This window comes from Calonectris borealis, chromosome 2, assembly GCF_964195595.1.
Source record: "Calonectris borealis chromosome 2, bCalBor7.hap1.2, whole genome shotgun sequence".
Classification (NCBI taxonomy): Eukaryota; Metazoa; Chordata; class Aves; order Procellariiformes; family Procellariidae; genus Calonectris; species Calonectris borealis.
Genome location: NC_134313.1, coordinates 152,873,967 through 152,888,212, shown reverse-complemented (window position 1 = coordinate 152,888,212; position 14,246 = coordinate 152,873,967). Strand labels below are relative to the sequence as shown.

General features: G+C 39.9%; 1 protein-coding gene across 1 annotated transcript in view; it reads right to left on the bottom strand.

Moving 5' to 3' along the window:
* APBB1IP (amyloid beta precursor protein binding family B member 1 interacting protein) overlaps positions 1-14,246 on the bottom strand; it is a 68,789-nt gene that overhangs the window by 12,390 nt on the left and 42,153 nt on the right. The window contains exons 9-10 of the mRNA XM_075143945.1: positions 13,115-13,258; positions 9,599-9,709 (exon numbers count right to left, since the gene is read on the bottom strand). Coding sequence (XP_075000046.1) covers positions 9,599-9,709; positions 13,115-13,258 — 255 coding nt within the window. The remainder of the gene's footprint in view (positions 1-9,598; positions 9,710-13,114; positions 13,259-14,246) is intronic.

The window sequence follows — 14,246 nt, the reverse complement described above, 5'->3', positions numbered from 1 at the left end:
AACCACCTCCTTTTGCCCTGAACCTGACTGCTACTAGCTTTGTTTAATGTTCTTGTTTTGGAAAAGACACTGAATGGCTGACCCCTATCCACACCTCTCCACGCCACTCCTGAGCCTAGAGACCCACATTATATTCCTGGCAAGTTGCCTCTTTTCCTGCCTACAGGCTTCTAGTCTCTGCAGTCATTCTTCAAGTCAAAGTTATTCCTTACCTTTGCTTATCGTTGTTGCTCCTCCCTGATCCTTTTCTATGTTTATTATATCCTCTTTGAGAGGAGAGGACCAGAACTGCACGCGTGAGGGGAAACCATGGACTTGTGCCACGGTATGGCAATGTTCGCTGTTTTGTCATCTATGCCTTTCCTAATCATTGCTTGATTTACATATCTGACTGCTACTGAGCACCGAAACAAAGCTTTCATCAAGTTAAATACTGTATCAGCAACCTGTTCTTGAATGGTACAGGTCAGCTCAAAGTTAGTAATTCCAAAAGGTGAAGTTCTGATCACTTTTGTCCTTGTGCACATTACTGTGTGTATACCTAGACTGGATGTTATTTACGATTTTATTGTCGAGAATCTCAGTCTTGCAAAGCCCTTCCAGAATTCTTCAGTCTGCCCTTTCCTCAATGATCTGACTAATGTAGCACCGTCAGCAAGCTTCCTCACCTCACTGCTTACCCTGTCTATGAATATTTTGAGACTGTGGCATTCTCACCATCCTGAGAAGTTGAGAGGGAACTGTCAGCGAACAAGGCTAGAGTATCCCATGCCAGACAACATGGGAGTTATTTACTGCCTACCCTCTACCCTATCTTTTACTAGCTATTGTCTCCACTGGGCCATCCATCTTAACTACTGACATTCACCAGTGGGGCCTATTCCAAATTACCCCAATCAGTTCCTTGATTAAATTACTCCAATCAGCAACCATGATTAAATGCAGAGTCACAAGAATATTCTGCCAATTAGGGTCCAAACTAGCAAGCTGCTGAACACCCAGCTCTCATAAGGAAGGTTAAACACCTCAAAGCCGTGCAGGCAGTCTGTATCTTCACTTCGTAACAGCTAAGAACTGTATTGTCTCTCAGCAGCAGCAGCACTGGCTCTCTTTTTATGTGTAGCTTTACCAATGACACATAAAACATAACTTTGTACTGGACCTATAGCCCACTGAGGTTGACTGGAAATATCCCCATTACCTTTCCTGGGCTTTGGATCAGGTCTGAGGAGGACTCTTGCATGCTGCCAGTGCAGAGGCTGCCTACTGCAGCTGTGTGCAAGGTCAGACCACAGGACCAAACACCAGCAGCACCAAGCTTAATACTGAAGGTTTATACCTGTAAAAGATTATTAGAAAGTAGCTCAGATGGAGGCATTTGGCTTCCTGTGGTTTTCAGATGCATGAAGCATGCTACTTTGGATAGGAAGGTATAATGTTTCAGCCAAGAACTGTCACACCCCACCCTAGCAGCTTGCTCGCTTCGGAAGAACTGTACCATAGTGAAATCACTTTGGCAGTACAAATGGCAGAAGTCTCTGTCGTCGATGGTGACCTTTACAAGCTTGACTCTCCACTAAAAGCTTCAGGTCGCATGCAAAATCTATTAGATAGTACATAAAAATGCTGAGCCATGATAATCAATTCAGAGAAGAATCTGTACAGCTGAAAGTCCCTGGAAATGATGACTTGGTGTGAAGACCCATGTGAACCAGTTTCCTCCTTTCACAGTTCCTGCGTCTCAGGATAGTTGTTTAGTACAGCAGACAGATGTAAGGAGCTGTAGTCACTACACAAGTCTCTTTTTGCTAAACTAGATTCATAGTCCCTGTAATAATCTCTCTGTAAGACTAACAGAGGTCATAACAATATCAATCATGACAATATCAGTCATGTGAGAAATACTGTATTTTTAGGCAAAGTAACACTAACCTCAGTATGCCACAGCTTACATGTCTCACACAAAGAGACAGATAAATCATTTTGTTACATGGTGCATACCATGTCCTGAAAGGTCATTAAAATAGTCTGACAGCAAAGTGAAAACATATCCTCTGGAAAGGTTTATCACCTTTGCCTCTGAAACATGCAGCACCAAAATGAATTATGAAAGACAACTGTTTAAAAAGCAACCACCCCAGAATTCATAGTTTGAATGAAAAGTGGTAATATGCAAGTAGACAGGGACTCCAGAATTTTTCTCACAGAAAAACATTTCCCATTGAATAGTGCTTCGAAAATAATACCATGTATTAAAATGCAACATAATTTGATTACCGTGAACTTTTTTCTCTGTCCATGACAAAACTCCTAATAATGATGAATCAGTAGCATCATTGGGCCTGATTTTTGGAAGCGTCGGACACCTGTCCAGTTACTTACTAAGGCCTGAGCACCTCAAACGTCAGGCTGCAAAAGGATGTGCCGTGTTCCACCTGGAAAAGCACCGAAAAGGTTTGGAACAGAATCTAGTGTTCTCCTCTGACCCACTGTCTCCTCTGCAAGTATTCAACTGTCTAGAGATAAGGAACGCAGAAGCACTTGAATATAAAGAGCTTATTTTCTGTAGAGGTTTAAAAAAATATTTGTGCATAGATTACATTTTTAGATATAAACTCTTTGCCTAAGGAAAAAAAGATAGAACACATTGAAAACCTGAAGAAATGGGAACTGAACGATGTGGTTTCTATGGTTTGTGCCAAAACAAATGACTAAAGGCCATGTGTGCATGAAATTAGAGATTATCCCAATAAAATGTTCTTTTGCTTTGCCTTCTTCCAACACTGAAGATGAAAAGTAAACTGAAGTTATTCAGGCATCTCATTGGATTCCTTGCCCCAAAATACCTGGATCATTGCTCAGTCTCTGAGGCAGAAACAATAGCCAGAAGCATAAAAACAGTGACTAACTAATCAAAAGCTTTGGCTTTAGGCCAAATTTTCACAAAACGGTCAATGTTTTTGGATACCTTATCTTCTACTGATGAACTTGTGCTATGTTGAGCTAACTTCTCAGAAAAGCTGAGACTCTTCTAGCTCCCATGACTGCAAGTAGAATTAATACTCAGCACCTCTCAAAAATCACACTGAAGTGATTTGCCATCTACTATTAAATGTGGTCAAATTCTGATGCTATGCACTCCTTGCATAAAGATGACCAGGCTTAACTGATCTTTTGAAGACATGTGTGAACTATACAGATAAAACAGTAATTGTCTTATTATAAGGAAATCATTCTTTTGACCTACATTTCTCTAATCACTGAGGCAAAATTTTTAAGTCATTAAATGTATGTGTAATAGCCATTGTAACCAAAGCAGAAGACTGCTTTATGCAGCAAATAATATTTTCCAAAGCTATTATATTGCATTTCTCACTGTCCATTCTCTGTCCTTATTCTCCCCATTGTTTATGCATTAATCTTGCACAAATGTGTGCATGTACTATGACTGTAATCCCACATATCTGGAAGTGTTCTGTAATAAAGAGTATTTCTGCTTTTGCTTTTTCAGCAAAGAATTTTACTCTGAAATATTTATCTGAAGCATTCATGCTCACAAAACAGTTTTCAAATCTTTCACATACAGAAATAGAAAATCTCCGGTTTTCTATTCTCGTTTTTTGCACTAGCCATTTGTTCTATATCTTCTTCCTACCATTTTCTATCTCAAACACTGCTAATTCTCACCTTCTACCTTCTTAACTGTCATTGTTTTGAACGCATTATGTATATGACTCAGTCTGCGACGGAGCATACTGGGTGTGAGGGAGGAGGGAATCAGGAGCGGAGCGACTAAATACCAAATTACCTGCTAGAATGACGCCACTGCTGCAAACAGAAGCTATTCTTCTTGAAAATTTACTTCCAAAATTATTTGGATCATTAGAAGTTTTTTTAAAAAATTGTAGTTTCCAAATGACACCAGGAAAACTTAGCTTTAGACTGCACAGGAAAATGTACCCAGCTGTGGAAATAGAGGATGATTTGCCTTTGTCTCAGTTTATCCCCAGGAAACCATTTTTTTTCATCCCAGATTAATTCAGCATTATGCACCATTACCTCCAGATTACTCAAGCACAACCAGCACCAATAAACTATAATTAAATCCACTCTTTGTCACAGGCACATTAGACTGACTAAACCAGCAAATTTGCATATAGATTACCTTGCTATTTGTCTGCTTTGAAAGATTTTTCAACATGGTGTGACAAAACCAGCTCCTGGACTAGCATGCGCACATGCACATGCACACACACACACACACACTCTTAATCCACAAAAAACCCATTACGTTCACAATTTCCGCTCAGTGCAATGGATGCTGTCGCTAGCATGATGAACAGACCCCTTCCTCCATGGTGGAATCTCTTGGTTTTGAGGGCTTTCAGCTTCAGAATATGAAATAAATCACCAAAGGTTTCATCCATGTCCACAGCATTCCCCATGTAATATAGTAAATGGTGAAAGAGAAGATCTACAGGGAATCTATGCATAAAAATTTGCATTTGTAAAGGCAAAGGTGACTGCGAGGAACCAAACCACTCCAACTTGTGCACTTGCTGTGTGCGGTGTGTGAAACTACTTTTTCTGTGACGGAGAGAGATTTTTGTTCCCTTGCCGTTCCTCTCCCAGGAGTGGCCAGCACTCTCCGCAGGGTGGCGGGGAGAGTCGTGCTGCTACCCTCTCCTGCCTCCTCTGCCTGGAACAGAGGGACAGATCTGACCTTGACAGATGCAGGTATGAGCGAGGGTCTTCCTTCACACTTGGCTGCCCTTTCCTTTCCTCTTTTCTGCATATGGAGGTCTCTATTAAGAAAAGACTCACTTTATCTGATGTCAACGTGAAGGGTGGGATCTTTAAATTTTTCTAAGAATTACATTTAGGCTGAGTAGAAAATAGAAAGAAACTGCATGTTTACAAGAGCAGCTGCTCCAAAGGTATTTATTTTATTCAGAGGCTCTATTTTTAATATGTTGAGGGTTCTTTGTGTTGTTTTTTGTTTTTTAAATGTTGGTCTTCCTTTGAGGGAGGAAGGCTTGTTTAGCACTGGTATAGAACAATTCAATTTAAGAAGGTTACAGCTCAGCACAGACCAAGTAGCTACTGGGAATAAAACAGTTCTTCCAGCTTTATAGCTGCCCCAAAGCCTAAGGATTCCTGAAAGCCAATTGCATCGGAGCCCCTGTGCCAGGCTGCATTCTCATCCTCAGGACCCAGCCACATCGGTTCTGGTTTGCTGCACAGGGACAGCTAAAGGTGACCCTGCTGTCCGACACCAGCCAGCCAGCTATGCTCTTTTCGGTTTGTCCCAGCTGGGTTTTCTGCTGCCTGAAAGGAGCTGATATGAGGAAGCAGCTGCTTTGTTCAGTTACTGCAGTTGTCTCCTGAATCATCCTGAAAAAAAACGCCTGAGTAAGCTCAGCAAAGTGCTCTCTCTTTTGCTGGTAGACACTGTGATTTGCTTTTGAACTGCTTCTGGCACACCACCCTTTTCCCCATCATCTCCTCAGCGTCTGATGGTTAACAAATAAGCAAAAAACTCCCCATTTTTGATCTGAGCTACAGTATATGCAATGGGGTGCTGATGTAATCAGAAGAAATGACAGGCAAGGAGTACTCACAACACATCACGCTTCTCCAGCTGTAAGAGGAACATCCTACAGGATGGATCTGCAGCCGAGAACATTTATATTTGAGCTAGTTTAAAATAGGTAGTCTAGGTGCAGCTCCAACATCACAGGCTGCAAAATGTACCCCAGCTTCTGGCTAAGTATCAAAGCAACCTGCCTATGATGTGCATGATCTTGTTGCTGCTACACTAACACCAGTACCCAAGCCAGCATCAGCTAAGTAACCCAGGTATGACCACTAAAGTTGAAATTAAATGGCTGGATTAAAAAAGAAACAGGACAGAGGGAGCTGCCAGCTCCTAGTGTCTGGAAGCATGTTAGCTAGGACAGGCACTAGGACCAAAAGCTCACTGTCTCTGCAAGCCCCTCACTTGACCGTAGCCTAAGGGAAGAAACTGGAGAAAAAGCCCGCATCCCATTTAGAGAGATCAAGGTGAAGCAACATTCAAAGAAATGTCATGGAGACTTTGAGGCAAAAGCCCATATAGTTCAGGGCAGTGTCAGACAACCTGAGAAATATGATTGTTCTAGCTAAAACCAAGTCACCAGGGTTGTGATTAACATCAGTTATATGGTTCCTCTTTCCCATAAGTTCTTGATGATGCCTGGCACACAGACGCAAAAATGGCAGGAATGCTCTGCTCCTTCTTATAATATCTCTTGAGGGCTCTTCCCTCCATTAAGACACACCATAAAGATGACCAAGGTTGGGGGGAGGCAAAAAGAAATGTTGTATCTTTTCTCTCTGCTAGTATGAGACAGGCAGGTACAAATGTTACTGGTTTTAGCCCAGTTATTTGTTTAGAAGGCTAATCATTCAAATGGGGACTGGAGGAAAAGAAGGGATGCTTCCTTCAGGCATGAGGCCATATTCAACTCCAAATCAACCCACCTCACTGGCCATTTGCTGCCTTTGAATGAACAAAGAGCATCTCCTCTGTTCTTGAAGTAAGGATGCCAATTAGCTTAACCAGTCAGATATAAATACAGTATTTTTTCAACTCAGTGCTCAAAGCTGGGAAATTATGTCTGGTTCTGAATTCAGCAGGATTTTCCACTTAGCACAGAAGCAAGATACTGCTGAAGCTGCTAAGTCCTTGCATTTCTCCTGCACTATAAAGTACAAGCTGGTCTCTTGCCTCTGAGCTGGGCAGTTTCTTTTGTTAAGTTTCAAACACAGCAGAGCAAGTAACTTGGCTGATGACTGCTCACTGTTTTGAGACAGCAGTTCCTATTGCTATTCAAAAACTTCCCAAGTGCCTTTACAGCTTGCTGGAGCTAATAAGGGCTGCAGACTAACCTATTTTCCAAAATGTGAAAATCTCCTTTGACTTACAGCCATCCTCAGTGAACAGCTAGCATGGGCTATGGCTACTACTCTTCCAATTACTTTCCTCCATTTGCTTTAAAGACAGATAATCTTCTCCTGCAGCCAACACAAACAAGTAACTGGAAGAGAACCTCTGCAGAGCTCATTGTCCCAAGACAAACACAGGAGAATGGAAGAGCTGTGAAGACACAGCAGTGCAGCCTTGGCTGTGGAGAAATTTCCATCTGGCTTGGACTGAGCTGGGCATCCAAATTCCTTCAAAATTACTAGGTTACCAGTACAATAAAGACAAATGTTTACCTGTTAAATCTATTGCCTTTTGCTCACTGCACTTGTCTGCAAAAGTACTGTCATTTCATCTTGAGGACTTCATTTCAAAATATGGCAGGATGAGAAATAGCTCAAGGATGATGGTTTGTTTTCCTTTGACATCTCAGGACAACTGTCTCCCAGCAAGAGAGATATTTTCTTCTGGGAGACTTCCATATAAAAACGGACAGGAACAAAATGTGAGTAAGTGTAATAAATGGCTCTGTATTCCTGTCCACACACTTTTGTGTCACCAAGCATCCAATCAGAGAGACCAACATTTAAATTTGCTCTTTCTCTCAGCCCACAAATCTCATGATGTATTACATCCTCAGTCCAACCTCCAAAGGTAAGAGAAGGATACGACAGAACTCATCTCAGCTCCATGCTTTCAAAAAGGTATATACAGAATTCAAATTAATGTACAGAAATTATAATAAATATGAAACTCTCCATTTTATCACCCTCAGAAAGCCACCCTAAGTGGGAGGCTTCCACTTTTGAAACAACAGAAGATTTGAAGATATCAATGCTTGCCCATACTTCCTGACCAACTCCAGCCACTCCAAGAGACAGCTGTTAAAAGAAGCCAAGTCTGAAACTGAGCCGGTTAGGAATCTACCAAATGCTGATTTGTGGGAATTAAAATTAAGAACAATCACTGTAACATAATCTATTAATCACTAAGTAGTGTTGCTTGGCTATAATGATTTTATCAATGTGATGTTTATTCTAAGTATACCGCAAACACATTTTAGAAGCATCAGAGCAAACAGTTTTGCTAAGTAGGTTTCATACATTTATAAACCTATTTCCCTAGTGAGCTTTTGATCTTGTTCTTCACATTTCACATTGAGGATACAGTGCTAACATCACACATCCAATAAAGCAAGTATTTTAGTCGAGTTGTGACTTTTTTTTGTGCAAGTTCTTATTTATACCATACCTCTTTTCACAAAAGATGGCAATAAGTCCAGAAAGTTTTCCTAATCATTGTGAACAGTTAAACACATTGCTACAAACACTTCAAAAATCATGCTTTTATTTTCATCTGAACAGAATGTGAATAACTGTTATTAAATTAGTCAGATACTTCTTTGACCACTCGTGTTTAGAAAATCAATTTCCCCATATTTTTCAAATGAGCTCCCCTTTTCCTTTTTTTTTCATTAGAAGTTGTATTTTTCAGAAATAATGCTTACCTGTTACCTTCAGAAGGCTCATCCCTGTTTTACAAAAAAGGATAAAGTGTTTTTTGCAGAGCATTTTGCGGAGAACTATAGTTCAAAACTGCTTGTCTGTGTTAATTAGATACATCTGCTTCAGAAAATAAGTCTGGGTCTATAAACCACTTCTGCTTGGCCATGTGTAAATTAGGCTAGCAGACATTTTGAACTGAATAAAAAAGTGCTGTAAGTGTGCAGCTACAGTCAGAAATGTGATATTATAAGTGACCTCTGATGTGAATGTTTCCCATACTTTTTTTCTGAGATGGCAAGATACTGTGTTTTCTAACATCTTGTTTGCACTGCAGGCCTTAGAGAAGCAGCAACAAGATTATCTTCTGTCTTGTACACAGTAATCCCACTGTATTCCAAAATCTGTATTAATGACATATAGCAAGCAAGGCCTAATTACTGCAACCTCAAAGCTTCCTTTCTGCTATCTGAACTATGTGAAAAGCATGGGCTTCTTTTCCTTTCCTGAGAGGAATGCAGAATTCCCAGCCTATTTGCTGTGCTATTACCTGGAGAGGCAGCAATGAGATACTTACTTCAACAGCAAGCACTGATTTTCATGAGTGGGTGAACAATGTCTTTTGCCTTCCTGCCACAAACAGTTGTGCAACAAAATATACCATCTGAGATGTCTACTCCTGCAAGATTTTGCATCTCAGTTCAACAAACCACTCAACAGGTATGACTACACTGCAAATAAAAAGTAGACATACTTTTTAGTATATAGTCCATAGAGCTCATAACGTCAATATTAGGGACTGCCAGTCTTCTCATCATACATCTGCCTTGTGTGCCATTTGTCCAGATGTGTCCAGTCTCCTGAACAGTCAGTTGCTAGAAGCGTATTCAGCCTTGTTTTGAAGACAACTTTATAGATGCAGTGTAGACATATATCATAGGACTACCAGTCCTTAAAATTAAAGTTCTAAAGGTATGTTGCTGATCAACAATGAAGTGAAGAAGAAAATAGACATGATTTTGCAGGAGGTATTCTATCTCGTCAGGGTCCCTGGAGCTTCAAACTTAAACATGTTTACATATAAAAGAAACTGTGTATGACATTTGCAGAACTTATTTTTCTTGTACATTACCTTTAAGACAAAGCAGTGATCTGTAGGTGCCTTATATTTCACTTTGTGTTGAGAACCGTAATAAACGTTCATATTCTCAAACTGAATGAAGCATGCCAGATCCCGTGATGTCTACAAATGAAAACCAAGCACATCATTGTTAGAACAAATTGAATTTTGATGTGAAACTCATTAATAGGACTTTTTTCAAGTGTATGAATGCCAATGCTTTTTATTTTTTTAACTGTCATGACGTTGACTGAAGAAAGATGAATTTTAAGTGTGTGCATTCTTAAACTAACAATTGGAAGAGGGTCAGTACATATTAGGAATAATATATAATACAGTGCAACATTTTGCTGTTGTTCTGGTTTTGCTGTGCTTTATTGCTTTGTGTGGAGATTTTGGCTTATGGCTAATAAAACCAAATAGAACACCATAGTAAGAAATAACTTTAGTAAAATAGATATAGGCCTTGCAACAACACCCTTACAATTCTGAGTGGAGAAAGAAGGTTTGAGGTTTGTTTGGGAGCTTGTTTCTCTTTGGTATATGTAACAAACAAACTCTCATCAGGAAATAAGCACACATTTCATCTGTTTTGCTTTGAATTTTCTCAAATTTCCTGGCATCATTCCTTTTCTGTTTATCATAATATTTGCTTGTTCACAATAAGTTGCTAAAGTAACAAGGTTTCTGTTGCTGGCACACTTCTCAGTGCAGAATCCTGCATGCAGAGCATAACTTTTGCAATCCTTTGAGTGGAAATGCAAAAATGGCCGTGTCACATGGTCACTGTTGGCTAAACTGAAAAATCAGGAAATTGTGAAAAAAAGGAAAAAGAAAATAACAAACACAAACCCTCTCTACCCTTAAGAATAGGGTTATATTTCCGCATATGGTGGTTCTTCTATGCTGTTCTCATTCTTGCTGGTACTTTCATTACAATACACCTTTGAGTTGGGTTTATTTATAAATTGAGTTTGGAAGTAAGATTTGTGGGGAAACACTCCGTACTGTATGTAGACAGGGCTTCTCTCTCTCCCCTGTCTCCCCTGAAGCTGATGTCAGGGACTTTGTCATTGACTGTGTGGACCTAGGATTTCCAACACTGTAAGTCCCTAAACGTGCTCAAATCCATGGGGTATAATGAGTTGTTCCTTTCCTTTATGAACCAGGTAATGGCAATTAAGACCAATATGAATGCAGTTATTATTTTCTTCTAAGTAAGGAACAAATTTTTATGCAAGGGACAAAGGCACTTATTGCTATTATTTCTGTGATGTTAACATGACAAAGCCACACAATTAACACAAACAAATTTTAAAATTGTATCTGCAATTCTGATTCTGTTGTTTTGTGACCCTGTCCATTTTTTTGAGCGGGACGGAAGTAGAGTAATGCTGAAGAAAGAACTTAAGACAGCAGTGCTGACTGGTGCCTGGTTTGTTAACAACAAAAAAACCCGAACAACAAAAAATACCAAAAGCATGTGTGTGAAATTATCTTAACGCGTCCCTATATTTTCACGTTTGCAATGTATTTTACAGCCAACATGAAGTGCCAAAGGTATGCCAGACTTCTTTGCTTTTTTATAACAAGTGAAAACATGATTACATGATGAATTTCAAAACAGCTGCAGCAGCTGAAGATATTATTGTCCGCCAACTGTTTGTTTCTGTACCTCAATGAAAGATCACTCTACCCACAACCGAATGACTGCAGCAAGGCACATATGCACTTTTCATACCACCCTGACATGGGATGAACTCTCATAACTTAAGGGCTTTGACTGAAGAGCTCTGCTGAATTCTGCTGCAGTGCTTTAAGATGTTTAGCACCCTCACTGCACCCTGCTTATCTACCAGAGATTACTGTCTCCACAAAAGATGTGTACCTGAGCCTCAGCTGTTCCAATACAGAGTCCAGTAACTAACTTACACCACCATTAAACACAGATTTGAGCTAAGAGACTTGAGGAATGGCTGAGGCATGGACATATGCATCCCTTTGCTGAAGATTGTTACAGAAGCAGGAGCAAACAGTTGATTTTAAAGAGCTGTGACTATCTCCTAAAGAACTAGATTCAAGGTCCTCGATCCCCGTGAGTGGCTGAGTTGGTGATATACTGAGTTTGAAGCACTGACACACTTCCTTAAAATGGCTCAGTTACAGGCAGGGTGGTAGACAGGCTGTAACGACTAACAGGCAATAAAGTTTTCAACTAAAACCGCTGTTACAAGGTGACTGCATGGCTCCATCCTAAGCCTATGTTTGCAGTCTATCACCTGAAAAAAGAAAGCACTTTCCTCATTTGCACTATGATGGAAAGTCACTGAAATGGGTATCACTGGCTGATAAAAAAAGGCTACTGGATGATGAAAAAAGGCTGGGTAACTATCAGTATATGCTTGCCCTGCTTTGTCACTGTGCTACTGGCCATCGTTGGAGCAGGCTACAAGGAAATGTCAAAGATGGACTTTTCATTTGACTACTCTTATACTCTTTCCACCTTAAGTGCCTTCCAAATAGCATTCTAGTTCCTAATTGATAGGACGTTGTGTGTGTGCAACATGATCTGAGGACTGAAAGCCGTTATCCCACAGTCAGGTAAAGTCAAAATAAATTGCTGTGAAAGCAGCAAGGTAACCTAGGTTTGTGTTTCACTGAGATTTGTTTATAAGCACAGGTCACTGGAACAGCAGCACAGCTTTCCTTTACAAGCTATCAATTTTTTTTTTCCTTTGTAATTTAGTCAGAGAATAGAAGAACAGTTAAGTTTCACAGCACAAATCATAACAGTAAAGCTCCATCAGCAGCACCAGAATTCTCAAATATGAAGTCATCATTCTACCTTATCACTGTGGAAATGAGAAGCCAGCCGCCCTTATATGCAACGTGTCCAGGACCCCTTTGCCTCTCCAGTGCTGGCAATTCAGACTCGTTAAATATTTTGCAATACTAAATGTCAGTACATTTGATTCGGTCAGGTGGATGCTTCTGTCTCACTTCTTTCTACACAAAGGGCAGTCTTAAAAAGCCTTGAAAGGCACAATGCATTCTCTAGGTAAAGATCACTGTAGGAAAAAATGTATAGCATTTCTGTATGCTGGTTACTTGTGCAGAAAGTCAGTATCAAAGAAAGTAAAATTCCACCTTATTTGTGATAAGAAATTAATTTACTTGAGAACTTCTAAAATATTCTTCCACAGGGAACCCGTATAACAGTGAAGCATTTTGGCAGCGTAACACCAGCTGAAGGGTGCTGTGCTGTTTTTCTTTCCCCTACTGACTTCCGCAGGAGTGCTATTTCATTAATGCTTTTATCTATCCATAGAAATCAAAAGGAGAGAAACATGACAGGATTCAGTGACTACATTCTCATATTTGCACAAGTGGTGTAGTCAAAGTTAAATCAAAAAAACCCTAACCCTCTCAGATGCACCAGACAGTGCTCTTAAAATGTCACCTTGGGAGTTCTTCACTTTCACCTCCATGAATTGTTTTATTGCTAAAAGGATTATTTGGCTTCCTGACCTTGGTTTTTCCTTTGGGTACATAATAAATTCCAGAAGCTCGTAGAAGAAAATAACGCCTCTTCCAGGACTTTTTTCCGTCTTCTTTTAAATAAAGGGCCCCTTCAAGCTCTGGCACAATGACAGATGTCCCACAGAAGCTTTCCTGTGCAACAAGAATAATAATACACAAAATAAATTGATTTAAGCACAACCCTATTAATAAATAGCAGAAAAATGCTCCCTTGAAAAACAAAGACATTTCCTGTGACAGTGAACATATGAACATGGGGAATGCAGTTACCAGGGAGATGAACATCTTAGACAGGCAAAGGAAACTTTTCCAAGCTAATGTGGTAACTTGGTCGTGCAGGTTGGGTACTCACACTGGAAAAGGCGGCTCACAAAACCTCCATTCTCTAAAGGGTCAAGCAAAAACCTACAAAAGGTTTTAACTAGACATAGATGCGCTCAGTGAAGGCAATAAAACAGAATGGTTGGTACTGCTGCTGTTGTTTTTTTTCTATTGCTGTATCTATAGGTTCTGTAGAGAAATACTTCTGTAGAGAGAATCTTTAGAGACTGCTTAGAGCTCTAAAAACAGCTAAAGAAAAAAATCCCCCTCAATCTCTGCTTTCACTTTGAAATACATGCTAGCATTTACAACACTGTTTAAACAAATATACTTCATTGTTTGCTTGAAGGACCTACTGTTGGGTAATTTTTAATGCCAACACACTTATCATCTAATGTTTTCGTTTAGAATTTACCAGGACTTCTGCTGGTTGACATCTGGTCCCTTCATGAGATGCAATAATTTTGAAATGGGAATCCTCAGTCACCTGGGAACAGCATTTCCTTTGTGAACTTTTACCAAAGTCAAAATGCTTGCCAGGACAACTGTGATAATCTTCTCTTTCATATAGCTCTGGATTTTTCTTTCTCAAACATACAACTGAAATAAAACTTCAGCAGGAAAGGCAAGAGGCTAAACAGACTTTCTGGAAAAGTGCAAAGGTTTTTTTCCTGTTGTAGTACAGCTAATAATTTGAGGTAGTGAGAAGTACATCTGCTTCTAACACAAAATATAATTGTTTGCTACTGATCAACCTTACTAACAATATAAAGTCAAAAGGGCTGGCCTAAGGGTGTGG